The 25,545-nt window shown below is 43.7% G+C and overlaps 1 protein-coding gene across 2 annotated transcripts in view; it reads right to left on the reverse strand.

Annotated features, from left to right (window-relative positions):
- The window catches only part of VSIG2 (V-set and immunoglobulin domain containing 2), a 54,053-nt gene extending 43,743 nt beyond the window's left edge, over nt 1–10,310 (reverse strand). Inside the window, exon 1 of one of the 2 annotated variants that reach the window (XM_073603222.1) lies at nt 10,095–10,310. In XM_073603222.1, the coding sequence (XP_073459323.1) occupies nt 10,095–10,140 (46 nt within the window). In that variant the 5' untranslated portion in view covers nt 10,141–10,310. The remainder of the gene's footprint in view (nt 1–10,094) is intronic. The other variant, XM_073603223.1, reaches the window with a different exon arrangement.
- Between the last annotated feature and the right edge of the window lie 15,235 nt (nt 10,311–25,545).

The raw sequence follows: 25,545 nt of genomic DNA on the forward strand, positions 1-25,545 counted from the left end.
CACTCATCTCACTCTGCATTCTGTACCCACCTCCCTCTGCACCCAACTCACCCCTGCATTCTGCACCCACCTTACCCATGCACTCTGCATCCACCTAACCCCTACACTCTGCACCCACCTCAGTCCTGCACTTTGCACCCACCTCACCCCTGCACTCTGCACCCACCTCAGTCCTTCACTCTGCACCCACCTCAGTCTGAACCCACCTCACCCCTGCACTCTGCACCCACCTCACTCTGCACTCTGCACCCACCTCACCCTTGCACTCTGCACCTACCTCACCCCTGCACTCTGCATCCACCTCACCCCTGCACTCTGTAGACACCTCATTCTGCACCCACCTCACCCCTGCACTCTGCACCCACCTCAGTCCTGCACTTTGCACCCACCTCACCCCTGCACTCTGCACCCACCTCAGTCCTGCACTCTGCACCCACCTCAGTCCTGCACTCTGCACCCACCTCAGTCCTGCACCCTGCACCCACCTCAGTCCTGCACCCTGCACCCACCTCACTCCTGCACCCTGCACCCACCTCACTCCTGCACTCTGCACCCACCTCACCCCTGCACTCACCTCACCCCTAAACTATGTACCCACCACACCCCTGCACTCTGCACCCACCACACCCCTACACTCTGCACCCACCTCACCCCTGTACTCTGCACCCACCTCACCCCTGCACTCACCTCACTCTGCACCCACCTCATCCTTGCACTCTGCACCCACCTCAGCCCTGCACTCTGCACCCATCTCAGTCCTCCACTCACCTCACTCCTGCACTCTGCACCCACCACACCCCTGCACTCTGCACCCACCACACCCCTGCACTCTGCACCCACCTCACCCCTGCAATCTGCACCCACCTCACCCCTGCACTCTGCACTTACCTTACTCTGCACCCACCTCAGTCCTGCACTCTGCACCCACCTCAGCCCTGCACTGTGCACCCACCTCACCCCTGCACTCTGCACCCACCTCACCCCTGCACTCTGCACCCACCTCACCCCTGCACTCTGCACAAAGCGCACCCCCAACCCTGCACTCTGTACATAGTGCACCCCTCAATGCTAGTGCAGTTTGGCCACACCCGCAATTTGCACTGAGAGGTTATGATGTGTAGTAACTAATCAGTGAGCAATAATGATTTTCAGTAACCTCTAGAATCCAATTAGTGAGCAGTAATGATGTTCTGTAACCTCTAGAAACTAATCTGTGAGCTGTAATGATGTGTTGTAATCTCTGGCAGCCAATCACAATCGTTGCCTGATCTGCTGCAGTAAACTCATTTTGAGTCTAGCTGGGGGGGCCCCAATAAAATCTTTGCCCAGGGCCCAATCAATATTAAAGACGGCCCTGGGAGTGAATACAATAATGTAAGGGGTACCGATATAAAGGTTCCCCCCTATATTAGTAATCCCCCCCCCTTACCTTAGTGTATTCACGGCAGACTCTGATGTAAGGGAGAACTCTGTGTTGGCTTGGTTATAGTAACCTGACCTTCATGTAAATTGAGAAATATGTTTTTTGACTTTTGTTTAACTTAAACACATTGCTAATAGCACTAGCTATGTGTTTATAGTTCAAATATTGATATTAGTTTAGCACTAATTTTAGGTACTTTTTTGCAGTGCTGGTAAAGAATGTGGATCTGTCAGTAAATTTCATGATTTTTTACCAGTAAAAAAATTGGTGCCGTTTGTAAATTTTGGCGTTCTGCCAGTAAATTTCACTTCGGCGGGTTGGTAACACTGGGTGAGGGCAGTGGCCATTTGTGTACACTGATGAATCGTTTGCCCTTACACAAGATGGCCACAGCCAGAAATGCTAGGAGAGTGTTTTTGAAAGTGATTTCTCAACAGAATAAAGCACAGAGACATGGATGGATGGGGGAGTTTTCTTTAAATATCAAAAATGAGTTAAATAGAGTTTTTGGTTTGTGATGCACAGATTCAGCGAAGATCCACTTTAAAGTAGTTTGTTTTACTAAGTCAGCAGAAAAAAATAATATTTTCCATGGAATCTATAGACGAAAAACTTGCTGTTTAAATTTAAAATTATTATTTTTTTTTTTTGTTTCAACCACTTTTTTATGTTTTATGCGAATAAAAAGTGTATTTGATTTTATTGTATAGAGTGTCTCTTTTAAATGACACTAGAATTAAGTTTTTGGGTAGAAAGCTTGGATTTGCAAAAAAAGGAGCTATTTCAGTTTTGTGATTGTTATGCGAAACTGAAAAGAGTAATAAAAAAAAAACAAATAAAATAAAAAAATGTACATAGAAATAAAAAAAGAGAAAAAAAAGAAAGAAAAAATATTAGCTAAAAGGAGAACGGGAGGAAGTTAGGGATGATTGGGGTTAATGAAGGGTTGAAAGAGGACTAAGCAAAACTCTAGCCCTTTCCTCCCCAGCCCAACCCTTTCATTTACTAGATTTCATTTTTCTATAATCATGGAGGCTCAGCATTCTTTGCCATCTGTGTCCCATTGGGGAGATTTACCTTCACTTCCTGCCCCATAGCCAAAATCTGACACCAGGTTTCACCAGTACTAGATTTCCAGTCAAATCCTGTTCTGGTAACAACCCAAAATGTGGCATATTCTTTCACTTTTACGCTCTAATAATGGTCACAAGCCGAGAGAGTGAATCTCCCTAAATGGGGCAGAGATGGCAATAAAACCCTGATGGGGTTCTAATCCATCTCTGCTCTATCCAAAACTGAAAACAAAAGTAATGCCTTTAATATATATATACTGTGTGTGTGTGTGTGTGTGTGTGTGTGTGTATATATATATATATATATATATATATATACAAATGTATGAGTAGGGCCCTCCAATTCTTCCTGTATTTAATTATATTGTAACTGTACTGTCTGCCCTCATGTTGTAAAGCGCTGCACAAACTATTGGCGCTATATAAATCCTGTATAATAATAATATATTAATACTATTTGGGTTTAACCTTAAACTGCGTAGAGGGTTCTTTACTGTAATGCCGCGTACACACTTGTCTTGCATACACACGGTCACACAAATATTGTCGGAAATTCCGAACGTCAAGAACGCGGTGACGTACAACACGTACGACAAGCCGAGAAAAATGAAATTTGCTTGATTACGAGCATGCGTGGAATTTTGTGCGTCGGAATTGTGTACACAGGATTGGAATTTCCGACAACGGATTTTGTTGTCGGGAAATTTGAGAACCAGCTCTCAAATTTTTGTTGTCGGAAATTCCGACAAAAAATGTCCGATGGAGCCTACACACGGGCGGAATTTCCAACAACAAGCTCCCATCGAACATTTGTTGTTGGAAATTCCGATCATGTGTACGCGGCATAAGAGTGGCAAGGATGTGGAATTCCCTTCCACAGGCGGTGGTCTCAGCGGGGGGCATCGATAGTTTCAAAAAACTATTAGATAAGCACCCGAACAAACACAACATACAGGGATATACAATGTAATACTGACATATAATCACACATAGGTTTGACTTGATGGACTTGTGTCTTTTTTTGACCTCACCTACTATGTAATCATGTAACTATATTAAAGAGGAAGTAAATTTCCTCTGCACATTTTTACCTATAATTAGGCTTACCTGTAGGTATTGAAAATATCTCCTAAACCTGCACAGCAGGGGTAGGCAACCTTAAAGTGGTGTTCCCATTTAAAAAAAAAAAATAAATAAAAGTCAGCAGCTACAAATACTGCAGCTGCTGACTTTTAATTGGACACTTACCTGTCCCAGGGTCCAGCGATGGATCGTCCCCCCTCCGCTTGGAGGCACCAGCATTCTAACTGTGGGCACCCGGCTGTGGCTTCACAGCCGGGCACCCACTTGCATGCGCGAGCTGCGCCGCGCGCTGTCACTGGCCCCGCAATCATCTGGGATCTGTCAAGTGTCAGATGATTGACAAGAGGGAGGGGAGAGAGGCGATCTCACTTCCTGCACCGAGGGAAGTGACGTCAGGAGCCCAGGCACCGAAGGAGGCAGACTACAAGGGACCCCCTAGCAACAGGCATTTAGAGGTGAGTAAAAAAAAAAAATTTCTCCAAATGTTTTTTTTAATATTGGTTAAACACATTACTGTTTTTTTTTGGGTTGGAACTCCACTTTAAAGGGGTGGAGATCTACCTGAACAACAAGGGAGAAATCAAAGATTACCGGGCACAGTGTCGCCTCCTCACACCTAATTTAAACTTCTAATTGCCGTACTACCCTGTCGCAATTGCGTGCATTGCACGGCAATCATGGGTTTATATCAGGTGGTAAGGAGGCAACATATCAGCTCCTCACCTCCTGTCAAATGCACTTGAATCACTTTTCAGAGGAGCAGCAGTGCCTATTTCATTTGTGAATGAGCCCTTAGTTGCATTAGGCATAAGCACCCTTAGGGCTCATTCACACGTAAAGTTGGGGGGTGGTAAAACCCTGCAGTTGAGTCGCAGTTTTGGTTGGAGTTTTTGGTGCACTTTCAGAAAGTCCAAATCCGCAAGATATAATAGAAGTCTATGGCTAAGCACAGCAAACCCACAGGAAAGCTGCAGATACATTTCACTGCACCCGCAGTGTGGGTAAACCACAGCACATCGGTGTGAAAGCAGCCCTACACTATTATTCTCAGTGTACTGCTTTACACTGACCTGAAGATCTCTTCTTTTCTGCTGCTGGTACCACTCTGGAGACCGCTGGCTGGGATAAGAAGTGGAGTGCAGTTGGTATCACTTCCCATGGGACAGGAGCTGGCACTACAGAGGAGGCATCGGCTTATGTGGCTCTAGCTCCCTACTACAGGTCCAACTTTACAAGTAGTCCCTCTGCATTACACTCTGATGCTCTGGAATGGCGGGTCAGCATGCCCAGAGTGCAATCTACCAGTCACCTGTCCACGATCTACAGGTTGCTGACCCCCGCTGTACAGTTTAGGAGAAATTTCCAGTGCATTAGGCCAGTGACATCACTGGTGCAAGTGCTCTGACAGCCCACGTGTGCCGTTCCTTCCCAGTCCGTGCCGTGAACGGTGGCTCCTGCACGCATGTGCGGGAGCCCGCGAACCCGGAAGTAGCTCCAGGAACAATGTCAGCCGTGACAGCGGTGTGCGGGCATCGCTGCAACAGCTTCGTTTAAATGTAAGTATTTCATAATGAGCTAGTATGCTAGCTCAATATGCCTTATGCCGCGTACACACGGTCAGACTTTAGGGCAGACTTTGCCCGGCGGACTTTTCGACGGACTTTCCGAATGAACGGACTTGCCTACACACAATCCACCAAAGTCCGTCGAATTCGTACGTGATGACGTACGACCGGACTAAAACAAGGAAGTTCATAGCCAGTAGCCAATAGCTGCCCTAGTGTGGCTTTTTGTCCGTCGAACTAGCATACAGACGAGCGGACTTTTCGACCTGACTCGATTTCAACGGATTGATTTAAAACACGTTTCAAATCTAAGTCCATCCAACTTTTGAGAAAACAAAGTCCGCTGGAGCCCACACACGATCAAATTGTCCGACGAAATCCCGTCCGCCGGGCAAAGTCTGCCGTAAAGTCCGCTCGTGTGTACGCGGCATTAGTCTTGCAGGTTTTTTTGGGGACATTTTTTCAGAGGTTTACAACCTCTGTAAGGCATTTAATAGGACTACATTTTATTTAACCACTTCAATACAGGGCCCTTATACACCTTCCCGCCTAGGACAATTTTCAGCTTTCAGCGCTGTCGCACTTTGAATGACAATTGCACAGTCATGCTACACTGTACCCAAACTAAATTTTTATCATTTTGTTCCCACAAATAGAGCTTTCTTTTGGTGGTATTTGATCACCTCTGGGATTTTTATTTTCTGCTAAACAAATAAAAAAAAGACCGAAAATTTTGAAAAAAAACATTTTTTTTGTTTCTGTTACAAAACTTTGTAAATAAGTAAGTTTTCTCCCTCATTGATGGACACTGATGGGGCTGCACTGAGGGGCACTGATCAGGGGCACTGATGGGCACTGATGAGGTGGCACTGATGGGCACTATTTTGGGCACTGATGGGGCACTGATATGCAGCACTGATGGGTATACATAAGTGGCACTGATGGGCACTGAAAGGTGGCACTGACGGGCACTGAAAGGCGGCATGGATGGGCACTGATAGGCGGCACGGATGGGCACTGATAGGCGGCACTGATAGGTGGCACAGATGGGCATGGATGGGCACTGATAGGTGGCACTGATGTACACTAATGGATGGTACTGATCATAGGCATGCGCACAGGGTGTGCTGGGTGTGCCTGGGCACACCCTAATCACCTAGTGCGCATTAGCATTATTGCTTTGTGTGGCAGCGGGGAGATCAATGTGCCACGGCCATAGATATGCAGATATGTAGACACGCACACATGTGTGTTTGAGCTCCGGGGTGCACACCCTATTGCAAAAAACTGTGCACACCTATGGTACTGATGGGCATTACTGATTGGCAGGCATCCATTGTGGCCACTGATTGGCATCCATTGTGGGCACTGATTGTTATCCCTGGAGGCCATGGGTGGCATACCTGGTGGTGACTAGTGGTGGGCATCCCTGGTGGTCCAGTGTGGGCATCCTCGGGGGGCTGCGCTGATAATCAATCAGCACAAACCCCCCCTGTCAGAGGAGCAGCCGATCGGCTCTCCTCTAATCGCGTCAGACAGACACGAGTGAGGAAAAGCCGATCAACGGCTCTTCCTGTTTACATCGTGAACAGCTGTGATTGGACTCAGCTGATCACGTGGTAAAGAGTCTCCGTCAGAGACAATTTACCTAGATCGGAGTTGCGGTGTGTCATACTGACACACCGCAACAATGATCGCCGCGATGCGCGCCCCCGGGGGCATGCAGCGGCTTGTTATCCTGAAAGACGTCATGTGACGTCCGGTCAGGATAACACAACCACTTTGCTGACGTAATTTTGCTATATGGCGGGCGGCAAGTGGTTAAAAAAAAAACAACTTGTCAGAATTCTTTAAGTGATATCATATGCAGATCCTATGATCTACATAAGAATAAATGAAAAAGTAAATACAACGAAACAATACATTGATTCATTGTATTTACTAAGTGACACTTGCAGACTATCTGCTATTGTCATCCTACACAGGAACGGTTGCATTTTGACAATACAAAGCAATCCCTGGATGTCATGTTGACAGCCGGTAACTGGCAGTAAGTAGGACGGGTGTTGAACAGTGGCGGAGAGAGGAACTGGACAGAAGAGCTGCGGCCTAGATGTTTGTTGACGTTTTTTAGGACGTATCTCTTATGTTCAAAATCCTCAAGTGGCCAGTGATTCCCATCAACCAGAACGGAACCCAACAAAACCCAACTCTGGCCAAAGCTTGTTCTGGATTTTAGTTTTGGACAGAGCAGTGTAAGGTAGAGACTCTGTCAGGACAGGAGGTGGTGGGAAATCTGTCCATCTGGGACAATAACAAATGTTTTTAGTACATTGAGGCAGGATCAGAACTTCCAACAATGTTTTATTGATGTCTGCACCTCAATATCCTGATGACAACTGCTCACTCAATAGGGGTCACAAACCGAAATAAAAACGAGACATAAATTTTGACTTCTCTCCACATTCTTGGCTGGAGTTAGGCTTTATAATGTATGCCAGGCCACATTTTTTTCCTACTTTTGGATGGAGTGGAGAAGCCTTGTTGTGTTTTTACTGCTACCCAAGGCTCCAGGAAATGTATCCTCACTTTCTGTCCTGTGACAATGTTTTACCAGACAGGATATGAGGGGAAATCACCAATGGTAACACAGACAAAAATAAAAATGTTTTTCTTTAGTAGAGTAGGGGGAAGCTAGAACTGTCAATTATTTATTTCTGATTGTGTCCATGTTGGAGATTTTCCCTCACTTCTTGTCTGGTGCAACCATGGTTTACTGGGCCAACCAATCTGTTTGTCTACCATTAAACTTAAACTAAATACAAAACTTTTTTTTAAACTTTGGATAGAGTAGAGAAGGATTATAACCCCTGTGGGTTTTTTATTGCTGTCTAGGTGCCTGTTAGGTAGAGTCACCCCCTCTATTTGTTTACCCTTATCACCAAAAGTGAAAAAAAATCCCCAAATTTCAGGTTGACACCAGCAGAAGAATAGGGGGAAATTTTCCAACAGCGATGCTAGTTCTGGAGATAACCAGGGATTTTCTCACTTTGCAGGGATTTCCTCTCACTTCCTGTTTGTCCAGTGCCCTGCATGCACTTTTATATTATATATACTGTTCTTTCTGCCTGGAAACTTGACATTGTCCATGGCATCCAAAAAGTGTCCCTTTATGTCAAAAGCGGTTTTTGACCAGCTAGAAAACAGCGATAATGAATTAGAATCACTTGCAGAATTGAGCGATAGTGATTTGTCAGGAAATTCGTCATCAAACACTGAAAGTGACAACAGCAGCAATTCTGCAACTGAGCAAATTTCAGTGTTTTAGATTTGATTACATTATTGAATACATTTTATTACTATTGTATTATTATTTTTGATAATTATTTATAGGTATTTATGAGTTATTCCTAAGAATTACAGGCCTACAATATAAAACATAAGAAAAAACAAGGGGTTGCGCTAATACTGGTATAACATAACGTGAAATCTACAGTGAAAGAAGATTTATATAATAATCATGAATAAAAATAAAGCAATGTGCAAAACATTTAGTGGTGATGAAAAAAAAGTCCAATCAGATGAAGCATCAATTAAATTTCTTAGTGAGTCCAAATCACCAATAATAGACAACAGAAGTCCAAGTGGTAATAAATATAATTCTGTGACAGCAAGGGAGGGTCCACCACCAGAAATGGAAGGGGTTGCTCCTTACCAGAAGGCCATGACCCCCCACCACAGAGGATCACAGCAAGCAGAAATCTTTAAAAGCCAAAAATGGGAACTGTCAGCGGTGTCCACCAGAGGTCATCTCATCATCAGCCACACCAACGAACCCATGGCAAGGGTACCATAAAATATAGAAGGAGCTCACATAGTGTAAAACCAATAGGATTTATTGAAAATAAAATAAAATACAAATGCACACTTACAAAGCGTAATGAGTAAAACAGCCTTAAGTCCGGCTCCGTGGCCACCGGAGCTCGGACAAACCCGTCCTGCTGGAATGCAACTCGCTTGGGGGTGACGTCAGCGCGTCGTCTGGCTCCGCCCTACGCATTTCGTGACATCATCACGTCTTCCAGGGGCACGGAAGATTTCATGATTATTATATAAATCTTCTTTCACTGTAGATTTCACGTTATGTTATACCAGTATTAGCGCAACCCCTTGTTTTTTCTTATGCTTATCCACAATTGATGTTTTTTGTGGGGATTGCTGCTTTTCATACTATTTGATTTTTATTTGGTTTATAGCACAGTTTCTCACAATTTTCTACTACAATATAAAACGCCAAATTTCTATGCAAAACAATTTAACCGCTTTGAGATGCAAAAATCTGACATAATCATACCGCCAGGGAGGTTAAAAAAATGTAATTAAATTTTTTTAAATTTAATTAAAAACAAAAAGGTTTTTCCTTTAGTTAAATGTTTCCTTTATCTCTGTTTCCAATGTTGCCTAAATTGTGCAGTTGGTTGATTTTTTCAGAGCATTGTTTGATTAATATGGCCGTCACAGCGCCCTACAGTCACTACACAAAACACATTTGTAGACATTCGATCAACATCAACAAAAGAGAAGGTGGAACTGCAGCAGGTCACAAATTAAAGTGTTCCCACCTCATCCATCCTAGCTCCAGAGGTATTATCAGATTTACTCCGGACACCATGTTGAACAGTCGCCATGTTTACACAGAGCAGCGACCAAAGCTCCTAACTTCATCCAGCTTCTCTGCAACTCCCAAATATCAGAGAATTGAGCAAAACACAGCGAGACGGCAGATTTCCACTGATGATTACTGAGCAATGACAGCGTGAAGCTATAAGTAAAGCGAGTGGACCTTCTCCCATTCCTCCCTAACATGCTGCCATTATATTTATTATGTCACAGACTCACATTATAGATTTTCCATGCCTAGTATATCATAGATTTAGAATGGAGTCTTACCTGAAATAAGGGCGATTAGAAGGAGGAATAAGCACTTGCGGAGCATTATGGTGGCCGTGGAAATCTCCGACCGACTCTGAGAAGTGTGAAACCTCTTATCTCTCCGGCTATTGTGCTGCAGGGAGAGAGCTGTGAGTCACTGATATGGCCCGGCCATTGGGGAGGTGAGCGCTGTTTACCTGCGTTCTGCGGTTAGTAGTAATAGTGAGAGACAAACAAAATAGGGAGCGCTCAGTTAGCTCCTGACCGATAGCAGGAGGGACCATTACATAGGATCTCTCATACATGTACAAGTCTGCATGAGTACATTTCTGACATGTCACAATATACAGCAACATTGTTTTTCAGAAAAGCTCCACTTGTTATCATTAACCGCTTGCCGACCAGCCGCCGTTACGTTATGTTACGTCGCTTCGCCTTTTAGCCACTAGGGGCGTGTGTGCCTGCAGCATGCACCCGACCCCGATGCGAGTGCCCGGCGGGCGCGATGACCGCCGGGCTCCCACGATTGCTCGTGACAGAGCGAGAAGCGGGATCTGTGTGTGTAAACACACAGATCCTGGTTCTTTCAGGGAAGAGGAGACAGATCGTGTGTTCGTACTAAGTATGAACAGCAATCTCTGTCTCCTCCTAGTCAGTCCCCTCCCCCTACAGTTAGAACACACACACACTAGGGAACACAGTTAACCCCTTGCTCGGCCCCTAGTGTTAACCTCTTCCCTGCCAGTGACATTTACACAGTAATCAGTGCATTTTTATAGCACTGATCGCTGTATAATTGTCAGTGGTTTAAAAAATGTGTCAAAAATGTCCGATGTGTCCGTCATATTGTCGCAGTCCCAATAAAAAACGCAGAACGCCGCTATTACTGGTAAAAAAAAAGAAAAAAAAAAGATAAAAATGCCATAAATCTATCCCCTATTTTGTAGACGCTATAACTTTTGCGCAAACCAATCAATATACGCTTATTGCATTTTTTTTAACCGAAAATATGTAGAAGAATACATATTGGCCTAAACTGAGGAAAAAAAAATTATTTTGATAAAAAATGTGGGGTATTTATTATAGCAAAAAGTAAAAGATATTGGGGGTTATTTACGAAAGGCAAATCCACTTTGCACTACAAGTGCACTTGGAAGTGCAGTCCCTGTAAATCTGAGGGGAACATCTGAAATGAGGGGAAGTTCTGCTGATTTTATCATCCAATCATGTGCAGGCTAAAATGCTGTTTTTTATGTTCCTTGCATGTCCCCCTCGGATATACAGCAACTGCACTTCCAAGTGCACTTGTAGTGCAAAGTGGATTTGCCTTTCGTAAATAACCCCCATTGTGTTTTTTTCAAAATTGTCGCTCTTCTTTTGTTTATCGATCAAATACCACCAAACGGGAGCGCTATTTGTTGGAAAAAAAGGACATAAATTTTGTTTGGGTACAAAGTTGCACGACCGCGCAATTATCAGTTAAGGCGACGCAGTGCTGAATCGCAAAAAATGGTCTGGTCATTAACCACTTGGGGTCCGGGCCATAGCTGAATGACGGCCACAGCGCGGACCTCAATTTCCGGGAGGCCGTCATAGGACGTCCTCCCCCGTGCGCGCTCCCTGCAGGGCACGCGGTGCGCGCTGTGATCACCGAGTCACAGAGACTCGGGTGATCACAGATCCGAATAAGGGGCTGATCACGGCCCCTTACCATGTGATCAGCTGTCAGCCAATGACAGCTGATCACATGATGTAAGCAAAAGCTCGGTAATCGTTTTTTTTTCTCCTCACGCTGATAGCGTGAGGAGAAAAAAAAGCCGATCACTGGCTTATGTTAAAGGGACATCGGTCCCAAAGAGGAAGGAGGCAGTGCTGCCATCAGTGTAAGCAATCAGTGCCCATTATTGTCACCCATCAGTGCCCATTATTGTCACCCATCAGTGCCCATCACTGCCACCCATCAGTGCCCATCACTGCCACCTATCGGTGCCCATCAGTGCCGCCTCATCAGCGTACATCAATGAAGGAGAAAAATTACCTGTTTGCAGAATTTTATAACAAAATATAAAAAATATACACATTTTTTTTTTTTATTCGGTCTTTTTCAATTTTTTTTAACAAAAAATAAAAACCGCAGAGGTGATCAAATACCACCAAAAGAAAGCTCTATTTGTGGGAAAAAATGATAACAATTTAATTTGGGTACAGTGTTGTATGACCGCGCAATTGTCATTCAAAGTGCAACAGCGCTAAAAGCTGAAAATTGGTCTGGACAGGAGGGGGGTTTAGGTGCCCGGTAAGCACGTGGTTAAGCAGCCAAATCTTCCGGGGCTGAAGCTGTTAAAAAGCCGTCCTTTGGCTCCAATCAGTGACTGTGTCTAGGCTGAGATCATGTCATCAGTCTGCTGCAGGAGACAGCATTTTCTCAGTCAGCTGTGAAGCTTTGGGCCTGGTTCACACCTATGCATTTTTCAATGAGTTTTCAGCTTTGCAGAAAAAGAACAACAGATGTTTTAACATGGTTTCCTATGGGTTCCGTTCACATCGGTGTGTTTTTTCACCTGTACAGGAAAGGGACAGGAAAGGGTCGGGGAATTTTTTTCCCCACAGCAAGTTGCGTTTTTGGTTCCATATACTTAAATGGAAGTGCAGTGCTTGTGTTTTTGATGCATTTCTGCTGTGTTTTTTGCTGGTTTTTACCCCCCCCCCCCCCAATGAATCAATCACAACCTGCATAGATGTGAACCAGGCCTAAGGCGTAGGGTGATCATGTATAGTATTCCACTGTGCTTTTATATCTTTTGAAACATGTCAGGTGATGTATGTCTTTTGTTTCAGTCCTTTTCCTGCATTTTGGCATCTTGATATTAACCTCTTAATTGCTCAGTTAATTGCCTCAATTTACCATGCAAATTGATTTTGCAGTGGAGCTTATATGAGTATAAATTGCCATTTTTATGTTCAACATGCTACGACGAAGGTTGTTGCTGAAACGCGTCAGTCTGTTTTGCTTGTCACTTCATGTAGCCAACCATTAAAATCACTATAAGGACTACAGAGTTGCCGGCTCAATCCTAATAGTTGTTTGTGTTGTGGTGTGTAAGGATACCCTGAGCCTGAGTACCTGACAGAGGATCTTGCAAGTTGAACTGGGAGTTCCCCGTTGTGTGCGCTGTCTTTCTTCAAACTTACCTGTGGTTGATGTTTTCTGACACATTTTGCATTCTTGAACATGCATTTTTTATGTGTTTTTCATTTTTTTTATGCTAATAGGAAAGGTATGACAGTTCTGTTCATGTAGCATGACTTTGATGCGGCTTTACACTCTCTGGCACTCAAGTAGCATCAATGTCGCATTGAAGTAGTGTAGGAAACTAATTCGAATCTATTAATTTTATATTGTTTTATCCCTAACATTTTACCCTAACCCTAGCCCTTAACCCTAATGTTTAACTCTAACATTTAACCCTAACCCTTAACCCTAACACTAACCTTTAACCCTAGCCCTTAACCCCAATGTTTAACTCTAACCCTTAACCCTAACCTTTAACCCTAACCCTAGCCCTTAACCCTAATATTCAACCCTTACCCTAGCCCTTAACCCTACAGCTAACATTTCACCCTCAACCCTAACATTTAACCCTAGCTCTTAACCCTAACACTAACCTTTAACCCTAAAATTCAACCCTACATTAGCCCTAAACCCTAAAGCTAACATTTAACCCTCAACCCTAACATTTAACCCTAACCCTAACTCTAACATTTAACCCTAACATTTAACCCTAACCCTAACTCTAACATTTAACCCTAACATTTAACCCTAACCTTAGCCCTTTACCCTAACCCTAAAATGCAACTTTGGACACATAAAGGTTCCTGCACTACTTTGATGCTCCTTGAGTGCCAGAGAGTGTACAGTCACATCAAAGTTGCACTATAAAAACAGAGCTGCCATACTTTCCTATTAGCGGGAAAAAAAGCAAAACACATCAAAAACGCAACACTTGCATTTTTGGTGCAAGTTCATTGAAGTCTATTACATGCAAAATGCAACCTGCTGCTGTAAAAGTTCCTTGCCAAAAACGCAGTGGCTGAAAAACGCATAGATGTGAACGTCTCCCATAGGAAACCATGTTAAATGGACTGTAGTGTGTTTCTGTAAAATGCAAAACACACTAAAAAAACACATGAACCGTGAACCGAGCCTTAAAGGGGTTGTAAAGGTTCGCGTTTTTTCACCTTAATGCATCCTATGCATTAAGGTGAAAAAACATCCGACAATACTGGCTCCTCTAACCCCCCCATTTTACTTACCTGAACCCGTTCACCTGTTTGCGCTCGCCCCCGATTTCCTCTTCGCCGCTCAAGCCTGGCCGTTGATTGGCTAGAGTGGATGGATTGAAAGCAGCGCATCCATTGGCTTGCGCTGCTGTCAATCACATCCAATGACGCGGCGTGCTGGGGGCGGGGCCGAGTGATACAGTCTGTGGCTATAGCCGCCAGCTGTAACACAGGAGCGGGCCCCCAAGAACTAAACACCATGTGAGAGAGCTCGCATTAAGGTGTTTCGTTCTTGCGGGGAGGAGTGAGACAGCCGCCGAGGGACCCCGGAAGACCAGGTTCGGGGCCACTCTGTGCAAAACGAGCTGCAGAGTGGAGGTAAGTATAACATGTTTGTTATTTAAAAAAAAAAAAACCTTTACAACCCCTTTAAAGAAAGTTTGACTAGAGATATCATGTAGGTAAACCTTGTTGCACTGTAATCTATTGACAATTCTATTTGTGGCAGTCAGCAGTGATAGGGGAGTGGTGCTGGCCCTCACCTGGTCTTGGTCGGATAATTGCTCTATATCTCTGGAGTGTCCAGTTTTGGGATGAACCAACAGATCCGAGCCAGCAACACGAATATGTTTATCCTGATAATCTGTGTTGTGGGGTTTTTTCTCTTTTTTTTTTTTTTACAAAGGCACAGAAAGGATTTCTGCACTCCATCTTCAACCCCCTACTATTAAATGTATCTTCTGCCTTGACGCATGCCAAAATTATCCACTTTTACAGCTCCTCCAGATTCCGGTTAATTGCTGGGTACTTCCTGTAAACCCGGCAGGTTGGTGACACTTCCCGCAGATAACATGTTATTGTACCCTCCCCCATGACACAAAGCCAGCCACTTCCACAGGATTGATGCCTCTTAACTGTGTTTTTGAAATACATGAATTTAATTATAACATGACAATTTCCTAAGAGATAAAATTCATAAAATATATAGTTTAAAAATCATGCATAGGTTATTAATACGCATTTTATTATCAGGTTTTACGTATTTATTTGTTTGTCTTTATGTATTTATTTATGTTATAATCTATCTATCTACAAAACAATATAATAATAATAGATTAAAATAACAATAATAATAATAATAACTATGTATAGAGTGTGTGTATATATATATATATATATATATATATATATATATACTGTATTTGTTGGCGTATAACACTCACTTTTTTACCATGAAAATCGGATGCAAATAGCATGTGCGTGTTATACGCCAATACTTCAATTTTAGCTGTCTCTGAGGGGACAGGGAGGGGGGCCTGACGAGTGCTGTCAGATTACATACAGTGAGAATCTCCTGTTTACTTGGCAGCCTCTGTAATAGGAAGTCTTGTCTCCTGGGCCACCATTGGACCACTGTTCTGTCTATCATAGGAGATTCTCTTTGTATGTAATCTGTCGGCGCTCGTCCCGCCCCCTCCCTGTCCCCTCTAGGCTGCAGGTGGACGTCAATCAGGCTGCACTGATGGCAATGTTGAGGCTGCTGCATTGAAGGCAATCGTGAGGCTGTATTGATGTGGATTGATGAGGCTGCAGATGGGCACTGACCCTTATTTTGCTCCAAAGTTCCTTATTTAAAATTTTAGTTTTTTTCCTGAAACTTCCCTCTTAAAATGAATGTGCGTGTTATACGCCTGTGCGTGTTATACGCCTGTGCGTGTTATACGCCGATAAACACGGTATATATATATATATATATATATATATATATATATACACACACACACACACACAAAGATATATATATATATATATATATCTCATATTTATCGGTGTATAACACGCACAGGTGTATAACACGCACATTCATTTTAAGAGGGAAGTTTCAGGAAAAAAACCCTTAAATTTTAAATAAGGAACTTTGAAGCAAAATAAGGGTCAGTGCCCATCTGCAGCCTCACCATTGCCATCAATGCAGCCTGATCAATGCCCATCTGCAGCCTCACAAGTGCCATTAATGCAGCCTCATCAGTCCACATCAATGCAGCCTCACTATTGCCATCAATGCAGCAGCTTCACCATTGCCATCAGTGCAACCTGATCGAAGCCCATCTGCAGCCTAGAGGGGACAGGAAATCTCCTATGATAGAACAGTGGTTCAATGGCGGCCCAGGAGACAGGACTTCCTATTACAGAGGCCACCAAGTAAACAGGAGATTCTCACTGTATGTAATCTGACGGCGCTCGTCCTGCCCCCCCTCCGAGGCAGCTAAAATTGAAGTATTGGCGTATAACACGCACATGCTATTTGCACCCGATTTTCATGGTGAAAAAGTGAGTGTTATACGCCAATAAATACAGTATATACCTGTATATGCTGTATACACACACACACACACACACACTACTGTGCAAAAGTCTTAGGCAGGTGTGAAAACATACTGTAAATAAAGAATGCTTTCAGAAATAGGAGTGTTAACAACTTATTTTGTATGAATTATCAAAATGGAAAGTAAACGTACAGAAGAGAAATCCAAATCAAATCAATATTTGGTGTGACCGCCCTTTGCCTTCAAGATAGATCAGTTCCTCTATTCTTCTAGATACACTCGCACACAGTTTTTGTAGGAACTCAGCATGTAGGTTGTTCCAAACATCTTGGATCTTCTGTGGATGTGGGCCGCCTCAAATCCTTCTGTCTTTTCATGTAATGCTAGACAGATACCATGTTGTTGAGATTAGGGCTTTGTGGGGGCCAAACCATCACTTCTAGGACTCCCTGTACGCTGAAGATAGTTCTTAATGACATTGCCTGAATGTTTGACGTTGTTGTCCTACTGCAGAATACATTTGGGGCCAATCACACACCTCCCTGATGGTATGGCATGATGGATAAGAATCTTCCTGTATTTCTCAGCCAAATATGCTACAAATGTGTTTGGTCCTATCTTTGTTTGATTTTTATGACAATGTATTTTTATATATATATTTAAAAAGACACATTTGTTTACTCAAATCTTAAGAGAGAAAAGTTGCACTTTCAGAAATCCAGTTAATCTCAAGGTAGACAAGAAACTCTCCTACAATTTGCTTTAATGGGGAAAAATGTCTTCATGGCTTTCTGATAAATCCCCGGATCAACACTCTACTGCCTCGTTTTATAATTGCCTTTTCTTCAAGGTGAATATCATAACAAGTATCTGCTAACTGTCAAGGTATTTCACACATGTGCTGCTATTACAGCAAAGAACCCTTTCCTTAAAAATGAAAGCTCTTCGTCTGACCTTAATACACTCTTTTTCACTCAGGTTATTAAATTCAGCTCAGAAAAAAAGTGAAATTAAATGTAAAATTAAATAACAAAAAAATATAATAAGAATATTAATAATACAGAATATTGTATATATCTATTATATTATAATATATTTGTAAAGTCCAGAAAATTTACTGTACATTCATATTAGTCCCTGGCTTTAAGGTCTCTATCTCACATAGGGCCAATTTAGACGACAGCTACCTTACCAGCATGTTTTTGGAGTGTGGGAGGAAACCCACACAAGCACAAGGAGAACATGCAAACTCCTTACAGGGAGTGTCCTGATTGGGATTTAAATTAAGGACCCCAGCGTAGAAGTACTAACCAATAAGCTCTCAGCGCTGTCCCAAATTTTCTAGGAGTCTGTAGTCTCACACCCCATATTAAGATTGGACAGGCTCCCAAAATGCATTTCGCCTGAACCCCCATCTTCTCCCCAGCTGGTGCCTTGCACCTCAACAGAGGAAGTAAAAATTCCTCCTTTATTACATAATTAATAATTAACACCCTGTCACAGCTGAATCAGACTTGTTTGGTTTCTGATAGCCAAGGAGAGAAGGTGCGGTCACCAAAACCTGATAAAGGGCTAATGTGAGCACAAATGTAAATTCAAGATAATGTCTTCAAACAGCATGTGATGGAGGAACTTACCTTACTGGAAAAGTAACAAAAAAACACATCGCTACATATTTAGAAAAGAAAAAAAAAATAAAAAGGAGGGGGGTGCGGCGGGACGAAAGGAGTGGAAGGGTTGAGAGGGAAAGAAAAGATAAAGAGCAAAGCAAGACTAGGAAGAGGAGAGAGGTTCCTGCAGGCTAGGTAATGCACTATGGTTGCCAGGAGCACCCAGGGTAGTGCAGGGTCAGGAGAGCATATGACCACCATAGGGCCCCCACTTTGAGGAATTTAGAGTGGGAGTCATGAAGGATATTAGTCATCTTCTCATGAATCATTACTTAGATGATTATCTGGTATGGATATTAAGGGGAACCCCAGACAAAAAAAAAATGGTGTGGAGTCCCCCTCAAAATCTATACCAGACCCTTCAGGTCTGGTTCAGGTCTGGTATGGATTTTAGGGGAACCCCGCGCCAAAATTAAAAAAAAAAACGGTGTGGGGTCCCCCCAAAAATCCATACCAGACATCTAAATTTACCTGGTAGCCTTCCTGGTAAGCAGAAAGACCCAAAAATGATACTCTCTTCTAGCACCTACCTAGGAGGGTGCTGCACAGACATGGTTTGTCTTATTGAAAGCAGCAGAGTCTCTAATGAGGTGGAATATCCACAATGCCCTGGAAAGTTCTAGGCAATGTCATCTTGGCAGCTCAATCTTTAGGTCACAGTGTGAGCAGTTTTTGTGTTCATTGCAAAAATACATTTTCCCATCTTCCAATCTCTCCATCTTCTCTCCTACAAAGAGACTTTCTGGAAGAACTCAGAAATAGTTGCAAGCGGTGAAATAAAATGTGTATTTTCCACCGCACGAGCAGCGCCGCAACTAATTATACGGAGAGGCGCGTCTGTGACAGATTGCTATAGAATTGAGGTCTCTCTCGCAGGAGAATAGTCCCCAGATAATAAGGGAATTAAAGGAGGTGAGAATCCCACACAAGTTATATATATCTGCAAATCTATCTTCTACAAATTCTGTGTAATATCTGAATGTTACATAACTGCACTGCCTGCGTTTAAAGGTACAGAGCCAGAAAAGTAGAACACATAGTGGGGGTTATTTACTAAAACTGGAAAGTGCAACTCTGCATAGAAACCAATCAGCTTCCAGGTTTTATTGCCAAATTTGAATTGAACAAGCTGAATTTGCACCTAAACCAGACCAAAAAACCCACAGGACCCTTTTCAAAACTGGACATGTATGAACCATCTCCATTGAAAGCCCCACACTCACATTTTATGCAAATTGGATGCGGCTAAAAATGCATCCAATTCGCATATATGTGAACCCAGCCTCAGACAGTTGTCACCAGAACCTGAAGTGCCCCCATTGGAAGATTTCCCCACACCTGTTTTGGTGACAATTGTACATTTTGGATTGCTCATTACTTTCTGGTTTTAAGTTTTAGGTAGGGATTGAAACCCCTGTCATGTTTTTATTGCTGTTTGTTTCACCCAACCTATTTGCACTGATGACTGTTATCACAGAAAGTAAAAAAAGAATTCCCAAATTTTGTGTTGTCACCAAAACAGTAATAGAGTGGAAATCTTCTAATGGGGACACTAGTTCTGGTGACAACCAGGGATTCTCTCACTCTATAGATATTTCTGCTCACTTCCTGTTTTGGCTATGGGACTACTGGGAGTACTATGGGATATCGGGGGGCTCTCTGGGTGCTGAGGGCTCTCAGGAGGTCTAGGAACACTATGGGAGGCTGGGGGGCACTCTGGGCACTGAAGGCTCTCAGGTGATCTGGGAACACTATGGAAGGTTGAGGGCTCCCAGGAGGTCTGGGAGCACTATGGGAGGTTGGGGGGCACTCTGGGTGCTGAGGGCTCTTAGCAGGTCTGGGAACACTATGGGAGATTGGGGGGCACTCTGGGTGCTGAGGGCTCTTAGGAAGTCTGGGAACACTACAAACCGCTGGCAGCAAAAGTGAGTACACCCCTAAGTGAAAATGTCCAAATTGGGCCAAATTAGCCATTTTCCCTCCCCAGGGTCATGTGACTCGTTAGTGTTACAAGGTCTCAGGTGTGAATGGGTGGTGGGTGTGTTAAGTTTGGTGTTATCGCTCTCACTCTCTCATACTGGTCACTGGAAGTTCAACATGGCACCTCATGGCAAAGAACTCTCTGAGGATCTGAAAAAAAGATCTGTTGCTCTACATAAAGACGTCCTAGGCTATAAGAAGATTGCCAAGACCCTGAAACTAAGCTGCAGCATGGTGGCCAAGACCATACAGCAGTTTAACAGGACAGGTCCCACTCAGAACAGGCCTCGCCATGGTCGACCAAAGAAGTTGAGTGCACGTGCTCAGCGTCATATCCAGAGGTTGTCTTTGGGAAATAGACGTATGAGTGCTGCCAGCATTGCTGCAGAGGTTTAAGGGGTGGGGGGTCAGCCTGTCAGTGCTCAGACCATACGCCGCACGCGGCATCAAATTGGTCTGCATGGCTGTCGTCCCAGAAGGAAGCCTCTTCTAAAGATGATGCACAAGAAAGCCCGCAAACAGTTTGCTGAAGACAAGCAGACTAAGGACATGGATTACTGGAACCATGTCCTGTGGTCTGAGACCAAGATAAACTTATTTGGTTCAGATGGTGTCAAGCGTGTGTGGCGGCAACCAGGTGAGGAGTACAAAGACAAGTGTGTCTTGCCTACAGTCAAGCATGGTGGTGGGAGTGTCATGGTCTGGGGCTGCATGAGTGCTGCCGGCACTGGAGAGCTACAGTTCATTGAGGGAACCATGAATGCCAACATGTACTGTTGACATACTGAAGCAGAGCATGATCCTTTCCCTTTGGAGACTGGGCCACAGGGCAGTATTCCGACATGATGGTGGCCACACAAAATATTGTCACTTTGGGCCCAATCAGCCATTTTCATTTAGGGGTGTACTCACTTTTGTTGCCAGCGGTTTAGACATTAATGGCTGTGCGTTGAGTTATTTTGAGGGGACAGCAGATTTACACTGTTATACAAGCTGTACACTCACTACTTTACATTGTAGCAAAGTGTCATTTCTTCAGTGTTGTCACATGAAAAGATATAATAAAATATTTACAAGAATGTGAGGGGTGTACTCACTTTTGTGAGATACTGTACGTCTTGATTGCATTGGGCAGTGTTATATAAATATGGAAATCCTGCTAAGAAGCGGCACTTATAACATAGATAATTAGGCCACCAACTGACAGCACATAGAAATCTGTTAAAAACAAAATATGGAAGCTTTCTGCTCAATGTAAACAGCCGGAGAGCCGAGAGATGGACGATCTAGAGCTATGAAATGCTCGTAGTGCCAATTTTAGGCCTCATACACACAGAGCCCTTTTTTCAGCCTGTAAAAGCACCTCTATGTAAGCTTATGGATTATGAGAATGGTAGTCCTTACAGGAGCACTGCAACATGTATGTCTATGAAGGTTAATATCTGCTGGACTTAGTCTGAGCCTGACTGCTTGCACCAGAGTCAGGGGTGGATCCAGGGGGGGGGCAACGGGGCAATTGCTCCCCCTGAGAAAATAATGAGCGGGTGAGCCGGCGGGTGACTGAGCAGGCCTTCGGGTGAGCGAGCGGACGGGCAGGCTGGTGAGCAGGCCCGTGAGTGAGCAATCATGCCCGCGGGCGGTTGGGCTGGCGTGTGACTGAGCGAGCAGGCGGGTTTTGTCAGGAAGCCGCTACTCATCTGAATATGGGACTGAAGGGACATTGCGTCGCGGCCATCATCTTGGTACTCCCGCACTCGTCCACAGTAAGCCTACTGTTATAAGTCGGTAAGCAAACATCTTTATACACCCACCAGAGTCTTGCTTTTCACAGTTATTTTTAACAGTGAACTCAACTTATATTTCACTAAATAAGCTGAGTTTACTGTTAAAAATAAAAAGCAAGACTCCGGTGGGTGTATAAAGATGTCTGCTTGCCGACTTCTAACTCTAGGCTTACTGCGGACAAGTGGGGGTGTACCAAGATGGCCGCAATGCAACATCACTTTGGTTGCATATTCTGATGAGTAGCGGCTTTCTGACATCAACTCTCACCCTGCATCACCGCAGCTCAGCTTCTGACAGAACACCCCCATCACTGTGCAGGCGTGGGCAGCAGAGAGATTACATTATCTCTCACTGCCCGCCCTCACTCTGGGGCACAGCCACTGGCAAGTGACAATCCGCATCTTGTGGCAGGCGACATTGGCAAGTGACAATCTGCATCTTGTGGCAGGGGATGTGGCAAGTGACATGGCAAGTGACAATCCGCATTTGGTGGCAAGTGACACGCTGCATCTGGTGACAGGTGACGGTGGCTAGTGACACGCTCAGTTCCCCCACTGATTCTGCATTATGGTGAGTTGAACTATTTAATTTGATATTACAATGTAATAATAGAAATAATGCGCTTCAATCATCCTGACACTATATCAACCACAGCGCTGTGATGATTGAAGCGCCAACACCAGTCATTACCCCGATAAATTGCCCGCAAAATTTTCTGGCAGTGCCCCTCCTGAGACTAGGCTCTGGATCCGCCCCTGACCAGAGTGAGGACAGACCTGCTGCTAGAGCTTGTCATGTATGAACCAGAGGTGAGAGACCAAAGTGCTGTTTGTAATAATTAAAGCTCCATGGGGGCTGTGATTGCTGATCTTTTTTCTTAAAATGCTTGCTGACTGGCTGTTATTTTGATACCCCTATATTCAGTACTGTGGATCACTGAGCAGGGACAAGTATACAGTTCAGAGAGTCTAAAGGCCTATACACACGATCGGACTTTTTGACAACAAATATGCAAGTTACCTGTTTTAAGGCAACATCTGACCGTGTGTACGCTCCATCTGACAAACTTTTTCGGTTTTCATCGGACAAATGTTGGCTGTGCAAACAGACAAACTTTCTGGCAACAAAAGCAGCAAAATCCTATCGTGTGTACACATGTCCATAGGACTTTAGTCCAAAGTACAAACACGCATGCTCAGAACCAATGCAAAAGATCAGACAACAATACAGAAGTTGACCAAAGGGTGGCGGTAAAGAGCTGAAAAGCCACGTGATCTGGTGAAAGTTGGCTGAAAAAATCCTGCTGTGTGTATGCATACCAAGTTCACGGCCAACGCCCTTTGGACAGAAATCCATGGAAAAGTTTGTTTGAAATCTGATCGTGTGCATAAGGCTTAAGAAGAATGCAGCAGTACGTATTTACTCACTTGTCCCAGGTCAGTGATTGATGGTACTGAAGCAAAATTGTCAGCATTACTGTCATGGAACTGTAATTTTCAGAAGGAAAATCAGTGATGCATCCATATTTTTCTTGTGACTGGTATCCTTTAATGTGTTTTTTTTAATTTATTTTTCAGTAGTAGCATAAAGTTATGCTAAAGGTTTGGTTATTTTTTTAACCACTTCTGCCCCAGACCATTTGGCTGCCTAAAGACCAGAGGACTTTTTACAATTTGGCACTGCGTCGCTTTAACTGGTGATTGCGCGGTCATGCAATGCTGTACCCAAACAAAATTTGCGTCCTTTTTTTCCCACAAATAGAGCTTTTTTATGGTATTTGATTGCCTCTGCTATTTTTTATTTTTTGCGATATAAATGAAAAAAGACAGAAAATTTTAGAAAAAAAAAATGAAATTTTCTACTTTTTGTTGTAAGAAAAATCCAATAAACTCAATTTTAGTCATACATTTAGGTCAAAATGTATTCGGCCACATGTCTTTGGTAAAAAAAATGTCAATAAGTGTATATTTATTGGTTTGCGCAAAAGTTATAGCGTCTACAAACTATGGTACGTTTTCTGTAATTTACACAGCTTTTAGTTTATGACTGCCTATGTCATTTCTCGAGATGCTAAAATGACAGGGAAACCCCCCCAAACGACCCAATTTTGGAAAGTACACCTTAAGGAAATTGCTGAGAGGCTTGTTGAGCCCATTGAATATTTAATTTTTTTGTCCCAAGTGATTGAAAAATCACCAAATTGCTCATACGTGCCATGGGTTCATGTGGAATTACACCCCAAAATACATTTAGCTGCTTCTCCTGAGTACGGGGATACCACATGTGTGGGACTTTTTGGGAGCCTAGCCGCGTTCGGGACCCCGAAAACCAATCACCGCCTTCAGGATTTCTAAGGGCGTAAATTTTTGATTTCACTCCTCACTACCTATCACAGTTCTGAAGGCCATAACATGCCAAGATGGCACAAACCCCCCCAAATGACCCCATTTTGGAAATTAGACACCCCAAGGTATTTGCTGAGTGGCATATTGAGTCCATGGAATATTTTATATTTTGCCACAAGTTGCGGGAAAATTACAAACTTTTTTTTTTTTTTTGCACAAAGTTGTCACTAAATTATATATTGCTCAAACATGCCATAGGCATATGTGGAATTACACCTCAAAATACATTCTGCTGCTTCTCCTGAGTATGGGGATACCACATGTGTGGGACTTTTTGGGAGCCTAGCCGCGTACGGGGCCCCGAAAACCAATCACCGCCTTCAGGATTTCTAATGCCCTGCCGTCGGAATAAACTCCGAAGGTTTCTCTGACTGAAATCCGACGGAATTCTGCTCAAGCGTTCTTGCCTACACACGGTCACACCAAAGTCTGACCGTCCAGAATGCGGTGACGTACAACATGTACGACGGGACTAGAAAAAGGAAATGCAATAGCCAGTAGCCAATAGCTTCCGTCTCGTACTTGCTTCAGAGCATGCATCGTTTTTGGTCCGTCGGAAACGGCATACAGACGAGTGGTTTTCCCGAGAGGAACTGGTTCCGTCAGAAATATTTAGAACATGTTCCATTTCTAGGTCCCTCAGAATTTTTGAAAAACAAAAGTCTGATGAGGCCTACACACGATTGCAATAGACGATGAAAAGCTTCCGTCGGACTTCTTCTGTCGGACATTACGCTCGTGTGTACGCGGCATAAGGGTGGCGTGTTTGAGCAATATATCATTTAGTGGCAACTTTTTTCAAACTGAAACGGTTTGGTTCCAGGTTCGGATCTTCTTAAAATGCGACGGCATCTTGGGAGACCCTGTGAAAGTGTGCCTAGTCTGTGCAATGCTGTACGCTACGCTAAAACTCCACTAGTGTATGGTAGTGTTCAAAACATTCACCAATGCAAAGACCAGGATTGCCAGGACAGGAGGGACAATAATACCGGGTGTCACGCCTATATCCGCGCTTGCTACA

Source organism: Aquarana catesbeiana, linkage group LG10 (assembly GCF_042186555.1).
Source record: "Aquarana catesbeiana isolate 2022-GZ linkage group LG10, ASM4218655v1, whole genome shotgun sequence".
Lineage (NCBI taxonomy): Eukaryota > Metazoa > Chordata > Amphibia > Anura > Ranidae > Aquarana > Aquarana catesbeiana.